The 13,365-nt window shown below is 39.9% G+C and overlaps 1 protein-coding gene across 1 annotated transcript; it reads left to right on the top strand.

Moving 5' to 3' along the window:
- Positions 1-11,018: 11,018 nt before the first annotated feature.
- LOC120111508 (protein PIN-LIKES 2) lies at positions 11,019-13,365 on the top strand. The gene is made up of 2 exons (XM_039128637.1): positions 11,019-11,267; positions 11,706-13,365. Exon 2 carries the CDS (start codon positions 11,755-11,757, stop codon positions 13,105-13,107), a length of 1,353 nt encoding a protein of 450 aa, XP_038984565.1. The 5' UTR covers positions 11,019-11,267; positions 11,706-11,754; the 3' UTR covers positions 13,108-13,365.

The raw sequence follows: 13,365 nt of genomic DNA, 5'->3' as shown, positions 1-13,365 counted from the left end.
TTTGTTGGGATTCGGGAAAGTCGCGGCCGTGGACGCCTCGTGACCTCGTCTCCGGGGGACAAAGGGCTTTTGGGTGGATGAAGTAACGACCCTGTTCCCACGCGTCACCTGATTATTGGATAAATTGGTTGGACCAAGAAATTAATATCCAACAGTGCCGGTACATTCTATTTTTTGTGAAATGGAGAACTGAGGTGATTGGCAGATTTTGAGATTTATACGCTGAGGTTATTGACTCATTAGGAGTGAGATTTCGGTCACATATATAGGTAGATGCTTTAAATGGACTAAATGAAGCCACATCCCTTCCAAATTAAGAAATTTTTAATAATATCCTACACTAAATGCACCATGCCAGAGCACACTAATAATATTTATTGAACCCATTAGCTGCCGTCTCATCTCATCTCGAATTGTTCTAATGGTGCACCGATGCGATGCATGTGGTATAACTTATAATTTCTCCAACATTAGACCCTTTTACGATGCTAAGCCCGATTCATTTTACACATGTAAATGTGAGCACTAACTAAAATCTCAAAACTTTGTCCCGAAAAAAGAGCAATAGATTAATGTTTTTGTTGCCTAACTAAACCAGCAATGGAAAACTTATCTCCATGTGTAGTAGCATTCAGTATGTGGTGTATCCTTCACCACAAACTGAAATCTTTTGTAAGAATATGTTGTCATATAGATCTTTGATGGTATTCATTTTTAGTTTATTTGCCATTTTTGCTGTTCACATGTGACTCGTGTATAATTAAGTATGAATTATGTGGGAGCTTTTAGATTTCAAATTATGAAAACGCATATATTTTCTAAAATGTTTTCCCGAATAGTCTTGGATGAATTGTTGATGAGGTTAAGCATATCCCACAAACAATTAAATCTCCTTTTTAAATGAAACTAGTAAATCTCCTAGATGAGATCTGCTATTTTATCCCCTTTTGTTCTTGATCATTTATCTAAGCTCGGATTTGTCAAATTTACATTTATTACTGGGAAGAAATTAAATTCCACCTACCTGTTAGAAGATAAAGCTAAGCTTTTTAAAAGTATGAAGTTAAGCTTACTGTTAAAAGAAACAAAGTTATATCTCCTACAAGTTTTGAGACAGGCATGGAAGTAAAGAAAAGATACCATGGGATGGCTAAAATGGCACAATAAGGCCAACCGCCTATAATGTAACAAAAGTCGTGAAAATGACGTATGATCAAAAGATCATGCTGGTATAAAGTTAGATGGTTTTGAGAGGGACAGCGCATGTATAAAAACATGATTGTGCCATTTTCTTGACATCTAAGATTGTTAGTTAATTCGTGCGTTACTAAATGTTATATCTCAGCCTTATGTCCATGTTATTTTGTACATATTTCCACGAACATTTCTCTACAAAGTCAAGGCAATTTGTTTGCTTAAATCTTCTTAGATTTGGTTCAAGAGTCCGACAACACCCTAACCTACGCTCACCCGTCCATGCGTGGATGGAGCCGCCGCGCCAAACAGCACGAGGCCTGCGTATTATTTTAGGGTAATGCTACGGACACCAATTTCAGGCACACCAGAATTTCTATATACCATGAATTGGGAGAAGTGTAATCCCCATGCAGGAGGTTGGTGGGTGTTGAATTTCTAGGCCAGAAATATAGGAGCTATGGAACTTTTCAAGTGCACTAATTGATGCTTTGAAAAAAATGTTTCCGTTAGTTAAAAGTTTTTTTTTTTTTTTGCCGAGACAGCAAATTACTTAGATATGGTATGAATACTACCCCGAAAGTTAAAAAATAAAAAATTTCTAAACATGCTGGGTACATGAGCCACCAAAGTCCTTCCAAATGATTTGCCACAAGAGAAGTCATCCAATCCGGCGCGCTATTAGCCATCCTATAAACATGTCTCGTCACAAAGGCAGAACAACCACCCACGTGACGCCAAATATCCTGAATCAGAGGATTTGACTCCACAACTCTTGCTTGCCTCTGGATCCAGTTGATCACTGTCGCTGAATCGCCTTCCAATATGATGATATCATCCCTCAGAAAGCTCCGCACGTGTCTAAGTTCAGCCCAAGCAGTCCTCATCTCTGCCCTAGAAATAGAACAGGTGTATAACCGGCACCTGCCTCCTATAACCAATCTAGAATCAAGTCCCTTAACAACTAAGTCTGCTCCTCCCATCCTTCCACCCTCCAACACACACCCGGTTAAAAGCTATTTAGATGGGTATTTTAGATGTGATTTCTTGGTGTGAGGGCAACAAACCAAACAATAAGGAGGACGTACAGAAGGTGAACAGAAAAAGTAGGCATGGAAAACAGGGAGATGGCTGCGACGCCAAGTTGCTTCCATGGAACTTCTGTTTTAAAAAGAAAAAGGAAGGTGGCTATTCTTGTCTTGGAGATGAGCCCCATCTTTTGATGTAGCTTTTCCAGTATCTTTACGTAAAGAGCGCCTTGAGGAGAAGGGGGAGGAAAAGGTGCCATGAATCCTGGGTACCATAAGACTACGACGCATAGCCTGCCACCATGCATGTGTAAGCACGTGAGCCATGCAGAGAGTAATGAAAGTGCTTCGTGGGCCAGATGCCCCACTTCATTTGTTGCTTGCTTGCCTTAGAGCTTGACATCCTGTTTTCTTTCTGTTGTGGTTCAAATCAGGCCTGAGTTTGGAGATCGGAATGTATAATTGGAGAAAGCGCCTCGAACTTGATTGGGACGTATCGACGAATAAGAAAGATGCTCCGAGCTTGCCCGAGGCAGATCGGCGAATATCCGAGGTCGGAGGAGCTTTCGGCGGAGTCCAAGATCGAGCTGATTCTAGGCCAGACCGAGGACACGTCCGATCGATGTAGATGTCTGTTGGGCCGAAATTGGGTGGCCCTTTTATTGTGGGCTAAACAATCCATTTTGCTCTCCATCACTTTCCATGATATTGTATCCCTGCACCGTACGTATTGGAGATATAATGACGAGTTACTTGATCTTTTTCACCTTAAAGAACTCTTTTAAGTTTTACACGCTTGATACAGAGGAAGGCCAAGCATGATAGACACGGAAACTTTAGAAGGTTATGTTGATAGGAACGGGGGGCGCCAGTGGACCGAGCCGGGCTAGCCTAAAGAGTTCCACCGTTAGGCTTGGACTATGAGAATGGATGGCCACAACTACGTCTGCAAAGATTGGGAGCATGCCAAGACTCATTGTAGTTAGGGCAGAGCTGCAAGCAGCTTGGAAGAATATATTCTATATAAGGCGGATGCTCGATGCCGGACGGGTATACCTTGAGGGGGATTCATCTATAGTTATCGATTGGATCTAGCGTGCGGACATGTATGGAGATGGTCATGCTCTTATTCGTGAGACTCACATATTGGCTATGGAGATAGACGAGTTTCAGGCAGTACATGTATTTCGGGAGGCGAACATGGCAGCAGACTGAGTCGTTTCCTATGTTACACGGCATTCCGAGGAGCTCTGCTGGAAATCTTCAGTAGAGCTCCCGCCCCCATTGTATTTTTTGCTTTCTTCTGATTTGGCAAGATGTACTCACGTTAGAGCTATATAAATTGTCGTTTTCAAAAAAATAAAGAAAAAAGAAAGAAGAAGAAGAAGAAGAAGAAGATTGGGAGCACAAGATGGTAACTGGGGCAAAGGAAGTTGCTGATTCGGATACCAGGAGCACAAACATCTTAGACCAACTTAACAAGTTGAGAAGCAAATCTCCCTTAGAATATTGCAAAGAAAGTTGTTAATTAGGATACCAGTTGAAAGCAAATCTCCCTTGTCTTTTTTTTTTTTTATATCCAATTGTTGAGCACCAAAAGAACATCTGATCTGAATATATAGTAATGCAGAAGTTTGTAAGAACTTTGGTTTATAAAACGGATCAAGTGCTATATGGATATTCTTTTTATATATAGTTGCATCATGATATGAACTGAAGATATAACAGAAGATTTATTAATAGACTAATTATTTTTTCTAAGTAGCAAAGTAACATAGGATAATGCTAGAAAACTAGGGTGACATGGCTTATCAGAAACAGTAGGTAGGCTAATAGCTCCTCTCCTCTGCAAAAAAAAAAAAAAAAAAAAAAATTCTAGAAAATTTAAATCATCTAGTAAACTATAACGGGGAAACCCTCAAATGGATGACAAGGGACCAACAATATAAGACACGATTCTTAGATTTCTGGCAGTAATTAATCGCATGTATAATCAAACAACTCTCAACGCATCAAGCAGAATGAAAATGATAATTAGAAGTTTCAAGGAAGTAAATGCAATTTTTATGTTTTAATCCAGTGTAAAAAGAAGAGCATGTATACAAGTATTTTGGTCAAACACAGAGTATCGCTTTGAAAATAGATGGGCGAGGATGCTATATAGCTGATACGACAAAGATCAATCATAAAAACTTTAAAAATTACAAGAAAGAAATAATTTACTATGTCAAATATATCTTGTCAAAACCAAGCAAAGCTGATTAAAGATATTATATGAATACTAGATAACAAGAAGCCATATAAACAAAAATCGAGCATTCACACTTTTCTGCAAGTGCTAACCTAAAAATTTGTCAATCCTCGTCGCAGAAAACAGGTGATCTGCAAAAATTATCCTGCAGTAGCACGCCTAACAAAAAAAGTTATTTTATGGAAATGATCGTTATTAATTATTGTACTTAAAACAAGAGAATCAATCAAATATTATCAGGAACTAAATTCCAAAAAAGAAAAGAGAAAATCTTTCCTATCATGCCGACTTTGTATAGAAAAGATTTCAGCGTGCTCTTAACACGTGTAGGACGCAAGCCGCATAAAATCAGCCGGTTATGCGGACGCCATAAGAAAAAGATCTGGCATAGATGCTTATGATTAAGAGGTCGAATAAGACGTAAGCTACGGGCCCTATGGACTTTTTTCTTGGATGCCCCCACTTCTTGATCATCTTAAAATTAACTTCGATGGTGGCATATCGGCGGATGGAGCATATGAAGGAGTGAGATCTGTGATCAGAGACTACCATAACAAACTGATTGTGGCAGAAGGTTGGCGTACCCTCAGCTTGATAGTCATTGAGGCAGAGCTTCGAACAGCATAGGAAGGCATATCTTATGCGAGGAAGGTACTTGATGCATACATGATATACCTCGAGGGGGACTCCTCTATGGTGATCGATTGCATATGGAGAGTTGATCGATACGGGACGGTCATCCACTGATTCGTGAGACTCGCAAACTGATCAAGAGTTTGGCTTCTTTTCAGGCAACACATGTGCGTCAGAAGGCGAACAGAACTGCAGACTAAGTCGCCTCCTATATTACTTTCTCTTGATAATGTTTTTAATCTTGTTAATATTTAATACAACCATTCAATTATTTATTCTGCTGCTTTATTTGCTTTTGTTTTTCCTTGTCTTCCTACTTATCTCCATGAGAGGTACTGATAATCTATTTTGCAATATTTTTTTATGCTTCAAACGCCTGGACCATATTTCATGCTGCCATCAAGTGGTGCACAAATGCTTCCCCAAAAAATGAGTACACTTTTATTCCATTCGTAAGAGGGAAGAAGGGAAGTACAAAACAATGGCTCATAGCCGAACTGACCAAAAAAAAATACTCTTACAATTTAAGAGACTACCTTCTATTTCTTAATAACTACATTAACTTAGGTATCAGAAAATTTTTCACCGATACATTTTGGTCGGTGGACTTGTTTACTCTGTATTGTTTCAGGTCATAGCATTACCATCTGATAAAGATCTCACCCGCGGCGATCGAGCATCGCTCTCCTTTCTCAAACCCAACCAAAGCAGCCGACCATCAAACTCTCCAATGTCATCACACCTTTCGGCACGGTGCCTGAGACTAGTCAGCAGCAACATGTATCTCATGGGTACATACATAGAAACTTTGTTTTGAGGCATATATGTAGATATCTAGAATGGTCACCGCAAGAAAAATATTTGTCGTGAACTTTATAGAGAGCTTGTTGAGAAAATATATGGTCTATAAAATTTTAGGTTCTTTTATTAAAGGATTGCAGAAAGTTGGATCCATCATGAGTGCAACATGTAAGTAATCACTAATCATCTCATTCACTTATATAATTGGGTCCTCATCCAAGAAGAAATGTTAGAATTTTTTAGAACGAATTGAATGATAATACAAGAGTCTGCATAAATATCACAGTATTTGCTTTATATATGAACTAAGTGGAGCCTATCATATTACTTATTGCATTAACTGCATATTGACACAATTGTGCGGATCCAAGCAGAAAACATGTAGATATAGCTAAGTCCTTTTTTCTTTAGTGGTGTGTAACGGATCAGGTCGCAAAAGAACTTGTAAGAAATAATAAAAGCTCTTAATTAGGAGCCAGGAGGGTTAGGGGCTGAGAGTTGGGAATCTGGATCTCTTCATTTGAGAAATAATAGTTGAACTTACTATGTAACCCAAGCGTGTTATGATTGTTCAAGCCTTGAGACTCGTTTGTTCTTGGATATGATGGCCGATGCTACTGTTCGGCCCCTTCGGCTAAACTCTCTCTCTCTCTTTTTCTTTTCTTTTTTTTCCTAGACCCGGCCGGCTAAACTCTTTACACTAAGTTTTTTGGACAAGCCACGTTAACGTGACATGATATTATCTGTAGCATAAATCAAAACACAAGCAACGGGCTATAAATTATGAAGTAATATATTCTACATGTGTGCAATGCATAAAAGTATATGATATTATCCTTTAAATTTGTACTATATTATCGAATGAGAGAGAAATATTACTATTTTGAATTCCATCTATAAAATTTTGCAACTAGAATATCCCTTACTTCGACACCTGCCTTTTTGTTTTTTATCTCCATCTCTAATTTTACTTTATATTCTATTTTTTCAAAAAAAAAAATCTCTATGCATCTCTGATCCACACGCCCAACTAGTTAGATTCTTTCCAAAATTTAACAAATACATAAAATACTAATATTATTTATTCAATCCATATATTTTATTTAATTTATCTTATATCCCAATTAGTTGAACCCTTTTTTTGTTTTTTAATATGCGTGTCTTGTGTCCGTTACTAGTAAATTAAAGCCTCAATGCTTGTGGTTTGAGGCAACTGGTGTCCCAACTCATGGCCATGTCTCTGGCTTTAGTCCCCTAGAGGATCTCACTGGAATTATTGGGCAATCATCATCCTCTTCCACCTCTACAAGTCAAGCTCCAGAGCTGTACACTCATGAAGACTTTCTACGTATTCTTGAGCAGGAAAAGAAAAAATGGCAAGAGGAGGTTCTTCAAAAGATGAGAGAAGAGATTGGCTTTGGACCAAGGCATGCAAATCAGGGGAGTAATGATGATTCTGGTTCTGCTGATCATGCTTCATTATGATTGTTTTTGCCTTAGATGATAAGTCTTTGCATTTCTAGGAGGAATGAAATCTCTGTTGATCTCTATGACATATTTTTAGACTTTGATTTTGATGGATTCAGGACATGTTGATGCCAATTTTGAATGACATTTTAAATAACTTTTTGCGTAATGTTGAATGCCTTTGCTATTAATGATATTATTATTATTATTATTATGAGCCAATCAATGTACCAAATTATTAGATTGTGATCGGTGACCAAATTTTGGTTACTAAATTGTTTACCAAGTATTGTGACGAGCAGTCATAAACTTAGTGACAGAATTTTGGTTAATAAAAATTGATTTTGCTCAGCGCGTTTGTAACCAATTAGTGACGGTAAACTTATCACTAGGTCAGTGACAGGATTAATGACAAATGTAGTGACAAAATGTGTGACCATGTCTGTGACGACTAAATCTGTCACTGAAGATTGTGACAGATCAGTGACCAAACTTGTAACCGCATTCTGTGACAAAATCAGTGACCAAGTTACCTTCGTCACTAACTCCGCAACTAGATAGTGACGGAAAATACGTAATTTCTTAAATATTTAATTCTTGAATTTGTAACGGCTCAGTGACGGCGGTTCTGTCACGGCGGTTAGTGACGGGAATCGCCGCCGTCACTGAGAATTTAGTGACGCGTGTTTTTGTAACCAATTCAGTGACGGGAGCGCCGGTCACAAATGCCGTATTAGTAACCGGAAATACGATATAGTGACGGGAATCTCCGTCACTATACGCGTGTTTTCTGGTAGTGAAAGGACATTGAAGAAGGAGAAGAAGAAAAAATAAATTTGCAATCATAAATCTTTTACTAATGAATTTTAAATTTTTTTTTGCATAATAAGTTATCTCACATTGAAAATTGGAGCTTGACTTGATCAATTGTAGTATATTAAATTGCAGTTATGCCTGGCTCCTTGAGGGAAGGTAATGGACGAAATTCTAGCAAGGCGGATTTGAGGATTTGAAGAACTTTTTACGGTGTGTAATGCTCATGATGTGGTATATTGGGATACAGTTTAGCTACATAGCTGGATATGGAATCATTATTCTAGTGACATGCTTTTCTTCATCAAAGAAAGAAATGAAGAAATCCAAAATATGTCCCATAAATATTAGAATTTGAATTGAAGCAATGTAATTATCTTTTTTAGAGTCCATACAAGCACATTATCTAATATGTCATTCCTTTAGACGTAGGCATTAGGAGATTCACAAGCTTTACCTACCTGGGTGCATATTAATTGAAATGTTATTAGCAAATTTAGACCCTTTGTAGTCCTTACTGCATTGGCTGGTTGCCGCATGATGATCTGATCTCGTTCCACAGGCAGGGTTTCACAATGAGGGCAATATAGTATTCACGAACACGGCTTAATCAAAAGGAAGACCTAATACACATGGACAATTAGAGGGATCATGTAAAATTGCATGATTTATGATACTAAAAATAATTGAAACTATAATATGGCATTAATGAAGTTTTATCCTAATAGCAATGTAAGCCATCATGACATAAAGGAGACTTTCATGAAAGATCTATATATCAAATGATAGAGAAGCATGGAATGACCTAGTCGCACTGAAGCCATGAGACCTAAAAGTTCACTCTCTTTTTTTCTTTTCCTTTTTTTGTATACCGGCGACTCACACGCAATGGATGTGGGTGTTGCCCATAAAATCCAGAAGGATAAGAAAATACAACAGAGATAGAACCGAGGAGAGGTCGTCCCAAATGAAGTCTTTGGAATGCTGAGCCGCAAAAGATGCTACCCAGTCTGTCATATTATTTGCCTCACTGTAAGCATGAGTAATCTGATGGAATGCGCACTCATCTAAAAGTTGATAGATATCATGGATCAAGCGCATCCTAATGAGAGCACGAAGTTCACTGGTTTAGAGAAGAAGAAAGGGAGAGCGATATAAATCCCACTCTTTTTCTTTTTCTTTTTGCTTGAAACGGGTATTTCATACAATACGTGTACGAATACATCCAAGAAAGTCAAAATACAACAACTCACGGAGTGCTAGTGGTAGCTCTCCCTCTCCTCACCAGAAGGTGTATTCTGAGTGGTGGGCCGCGTGGGCCGCCACCCACTCTCTTTGTTCATTGAATACGTGGGACATAGGATGAGGACAAAACAGCAGCAGGAGCGGCCATCCGAGCCCCGTCCCCCTCCGCATGGGCCCATCCTTCTCAATTATTGGGTGGCCGCCGCCACGAACCGTGACCAGGTCACATGAAGGATTCCTTTTCCTGCTTACAGTGAAAAAGAAAAGGCTTAAGATGAACCGAGATACTTCTTAGTTGTGCTGTTCGTCATAGGATTTTGACCTTTTTGCTTGTAATCTCCTCCACGGCTCATTAACTTTGTTGTTGATTGTTGATGGTACATTGAAAGATTAAGCTGTCCTTGGTCAATTTGAGCACCTACATATGATAGGAGGGGGATTTTATGTGTCCAAGAAACACATCATCATTATCAAATAAAGCATTCACATTTTTTGAGCCAACTCCATTCCTTATCCTCTTGTTTGGTTCGCGAGAAAAGAAAGAAAAAAAGTGTGGTCAATGGAAAAGTAATGAGATGTTTCTTGTTTGGTTAGAGTTTTCAAAGAAGAGAGATGGAAAAGTTGTATTCTTATGGAAGCATGATTTCCACATTTTATGAAAAAGTTTTTCCCATGAGAAACATGGGAAAGTTATTTTTCCATGAGGCGGAAATCACTTTATCTTTATTTTTTTCCAAAAAAATCCTTCAGCATTAAAGAGCCATTAAAGATTTAATTTTATTAAAGGTATAATAGGAATTATACATAACTTTTACAGAAAAGTGGAGGGTCAACCAAATATAAATATTCTGAAAATCTGTTACTTTTTCATGTTTAACCAAACATATCAAAAGTACATTTTCAGGCATTCTCTTCGTAGAAATCTTCTTTTCAGAAATCATATTTTTAAGAGGAAAAATGCTTTCCGCAAACCAAACAAGCCCTATATGTCAACTCACTGATGTTACCAAATAAAACAGATAAGAGTAAAACTCATGAATTATATGTACGAGGGTGTGAGAAGCATGAGAAATTATAAATATGTGTATATATTATGGCCAAGTTATTGGAACCGGTTTAGATCGTCATACCCGGCGGCCGCAGCCGGAGAAGAAGAGACAAGAGTGGTGGGGAAGCGCAGATCAAACACGGTTTTCCAACCAAATAGAAAACCACCAAAACACACGGTCTGATTGGATGCAATTACAGATTAGTTGATAAAATGCCACAATGAACCTGAAAGCTTTGTATCCGGCCAAAATTTCACTATGAAGCTGTACGCCTCCCTCAAACAGCCGGCCGACCTGATCCACAAACGCACACGGGGAAATGCCGGTGGGCCCCGCCGCTCTGATCCACAAGGTTGACCCTCTTTCCCAAGACTAGTGACTCCTCCCGGTTTCGCTATCCCCGTCATCTCATGCCTCCACATCCCAACCGTCCATTTTCAGGATGCCTTCCCTGAACCCGAAACTTGACCATCCGATCAACGATTGGCGCAGCCATCGTACGGTGTGATCATGGTACGAGAATTCGGTCCGAGTTCGGGTATCGTCACCGCCATTTGGGATACGCTCAGCGCTCGGATCCGGATTTGTGCGTAAAAATGGGGAGTAGAGCGGGTGAAACGTTAAAAGGAGGCTCTGGCCTCGTGGGTTCCCATCGGGGAGACTGGGAGCACCATTAATAGGCGTGGCAGAGATCTTTGTTGGCGATTTGCGTCGAAACCAACCTGTTCGCCAAGAAAATTTTGAATCTTTCTTCCTCTTGTGGATGGTGGAGTAAGCTTTCCCAAGGTATTGGATCCAATTATGAGCTGTTTGTGAGCTTTTTCGTGGAAATTTCTTGCTCTCTTTGATGTATGTATATCTCTGGATAGGGTTCTGATTCGAAATCCCTGCCTCAGCTCTTAGTATTTTAGCGATTTTGCTGCTAAATTTTCCTTGCTCGTTTGTCTAAATAAGCTGTTACTACACGAAAGATCTAATCTTTTTCCTGTTTCTCTCATGTTTATTTTACCATCTTTAGTGAAATCTCCAGAACCTGTTACATAGATCTTGTCGTCACCTTCTGAGTCGTGGTTTTTCGGAAGTTTTATTGTTGTTGGGATCAAAAGTTCTTTGTTTGCAATTAGAATCTTTAGTGAATCCGAGGGGGGAAACCCACCTTTTGATGCTCTAGTGAGTTAATGAAAAGCTGAGAAATTTATCTGATTTAGCTTCAAATCTTTGCAGCAAGTTTTAATTCAATCTTCAGTATCGTCTAAAATCCGAGAAAGGAAGAATGATTTTTGCCGCAATGGATCAAATTAAAAACCGACACGAGGACTTGCTGTCGGCCGTGGTGCCCCTGATGAAGCTTTTGTGCCTCACGGTCATTGGCCTCATACTCGCCCACCCGAAAACCCAAGTTGTGCCAAGAGCCACCTTCAAGCTCCTCAGCAAGCTTGTCTTTGCTCTCTTCCTTCCCTGCCTCATCTTCGTCCACCTCGGCGAGTCGGTCACCCTCGACGATGTACTGCTCTGGTGGTTTGTACCTGTCAACGTGCTTATCAGCACGGCCATAGGCTGTGCCCTTGGTTACATAGTCGCAATCATATGCCGCCCGCCGCCCCAATTCTTCCGGTTTACTGTGATCATGACTGGATTCGGCAACACTGGGAACCTTCCAATTGCTATTGTTGGATCCGTCTGCCATAGCTCAGACAACCCGTTCGGACCGGACTGCCATAGGACGGGCATTGCCTATGTCTCTTTTGCCCAGTGGGTTGCAGTGATTCTTGTCTACACCTTGGTCTATCACATGATGGAGCCGCCTATGCGATACTATGAGATAGTCTCGGAGGGGAACGAGATAGAAGAGGAGCACATTAATAATATTAGCAGGCCCCTGCTTCATGAAGCTGAATGGCCTGGGATGGTAGACAAGGGGACAGAACATTCGAAGACGCCATTTATTGCCAGATTGTTTATGAGCATTTCAGGATCGTCGCAGAACACTTTTCCGGACCTTGATTTAACTGAGGAAGGAGGTGCTGGTGTGGGGCCTAGCAGTCCGAAGTCCCTTAGATGTTTGGCAGAGCCCAAGGTTGTTCGACGGATTAGAACTGTGGCCGAAGAGACTCCAATCCAACACATTATGCAGCCTCCAACCATTGCTTCTCTGTTGGCGCTTATAGTAGGGATGGTTCCCTTATTTAGAGATTTTGTATTTGGGACTGATGCGCCACTCTCTTTCTTCACAGATAGTTTGGAAATTTTGGCAGGAGCAGTGGTTCCCTCAGTGATGCTGATTCTTGGAGGAATGCTTGCGGAAGGTCCTAATGATTCAGCTCTTGGTACCAGAACTATGATTGGGATCGCTGTGGCAAGGCTGTTGGTGCTTCCACTTGTGGGGATTGGCGTGGTTGCTTTGGCGGGCAAATTGAATTTTTTGGTTCAAGGAGATCAGATGTACCGCTTTGTACTTTTGTTGCAGTACACAACACCAAGTGCTATACTGTTGGGCGCCATCGCTAGCTTGAGGGGTTACGCTGTCAAGGAAGCTTCGGCGCTCTTGTTCTGGCAGCACATCTGTGCAGTAGCATCTCTTTCAGTCTATATTGTTATTTACTTCAAGTTGCTCTCCTATGTTTGAGGTTAGAATATTCCAAGTTTCCAACTATTTAGTTCATTGGGTGCATATGAGAAAATGATGGCAAGTGAATTGAACTGTTGTTTGCTATTTTGGCTATTACTGTTCCCTAATGAATAAATGTTAGTGAATTATGCTTGGAGCTGTCGTATAACATGCATAAAGGAGTAATCATGTGCATGGTTTAACTGGAGTTGACACCAGTATCCTCAATGTTATTTATGAATTATGTGCTATACAATTATTCATTTCATTGGAGTA

This window comes from Phoenix dactylifera, chromosome 8 (genome assembly GCF_009389715.1).
Source record: "Phoenix dactylifera cultivar Barhee BC4 chromosome 8, palm_55x_up_171113_PBpolish2nd_filt_p, whole genome shotgun sequence".
Classification (NCBI taxonomy): Eukaryota; Viridiplantae; Streptophyta; class Magnoliopsida; order Arecales; family Arecaceae; genus Phoenix; species Phoenix dactylifera.
The sequence above is the reverse complement of the archived record's forward strand: the minus strand, read 5'-3'. Positions and strand labels throughout refer to the sequence as shown.

Bases quoted from the DNA above. Each gene is read 5' to 3' on its own strand.
- LOC120111508 (XM_039128637.1), top strand. From the start codon at position 11,755: ATGATTTTTGCCGCAATGGATCAAATTAAAAACCGACACGAGGACTTG.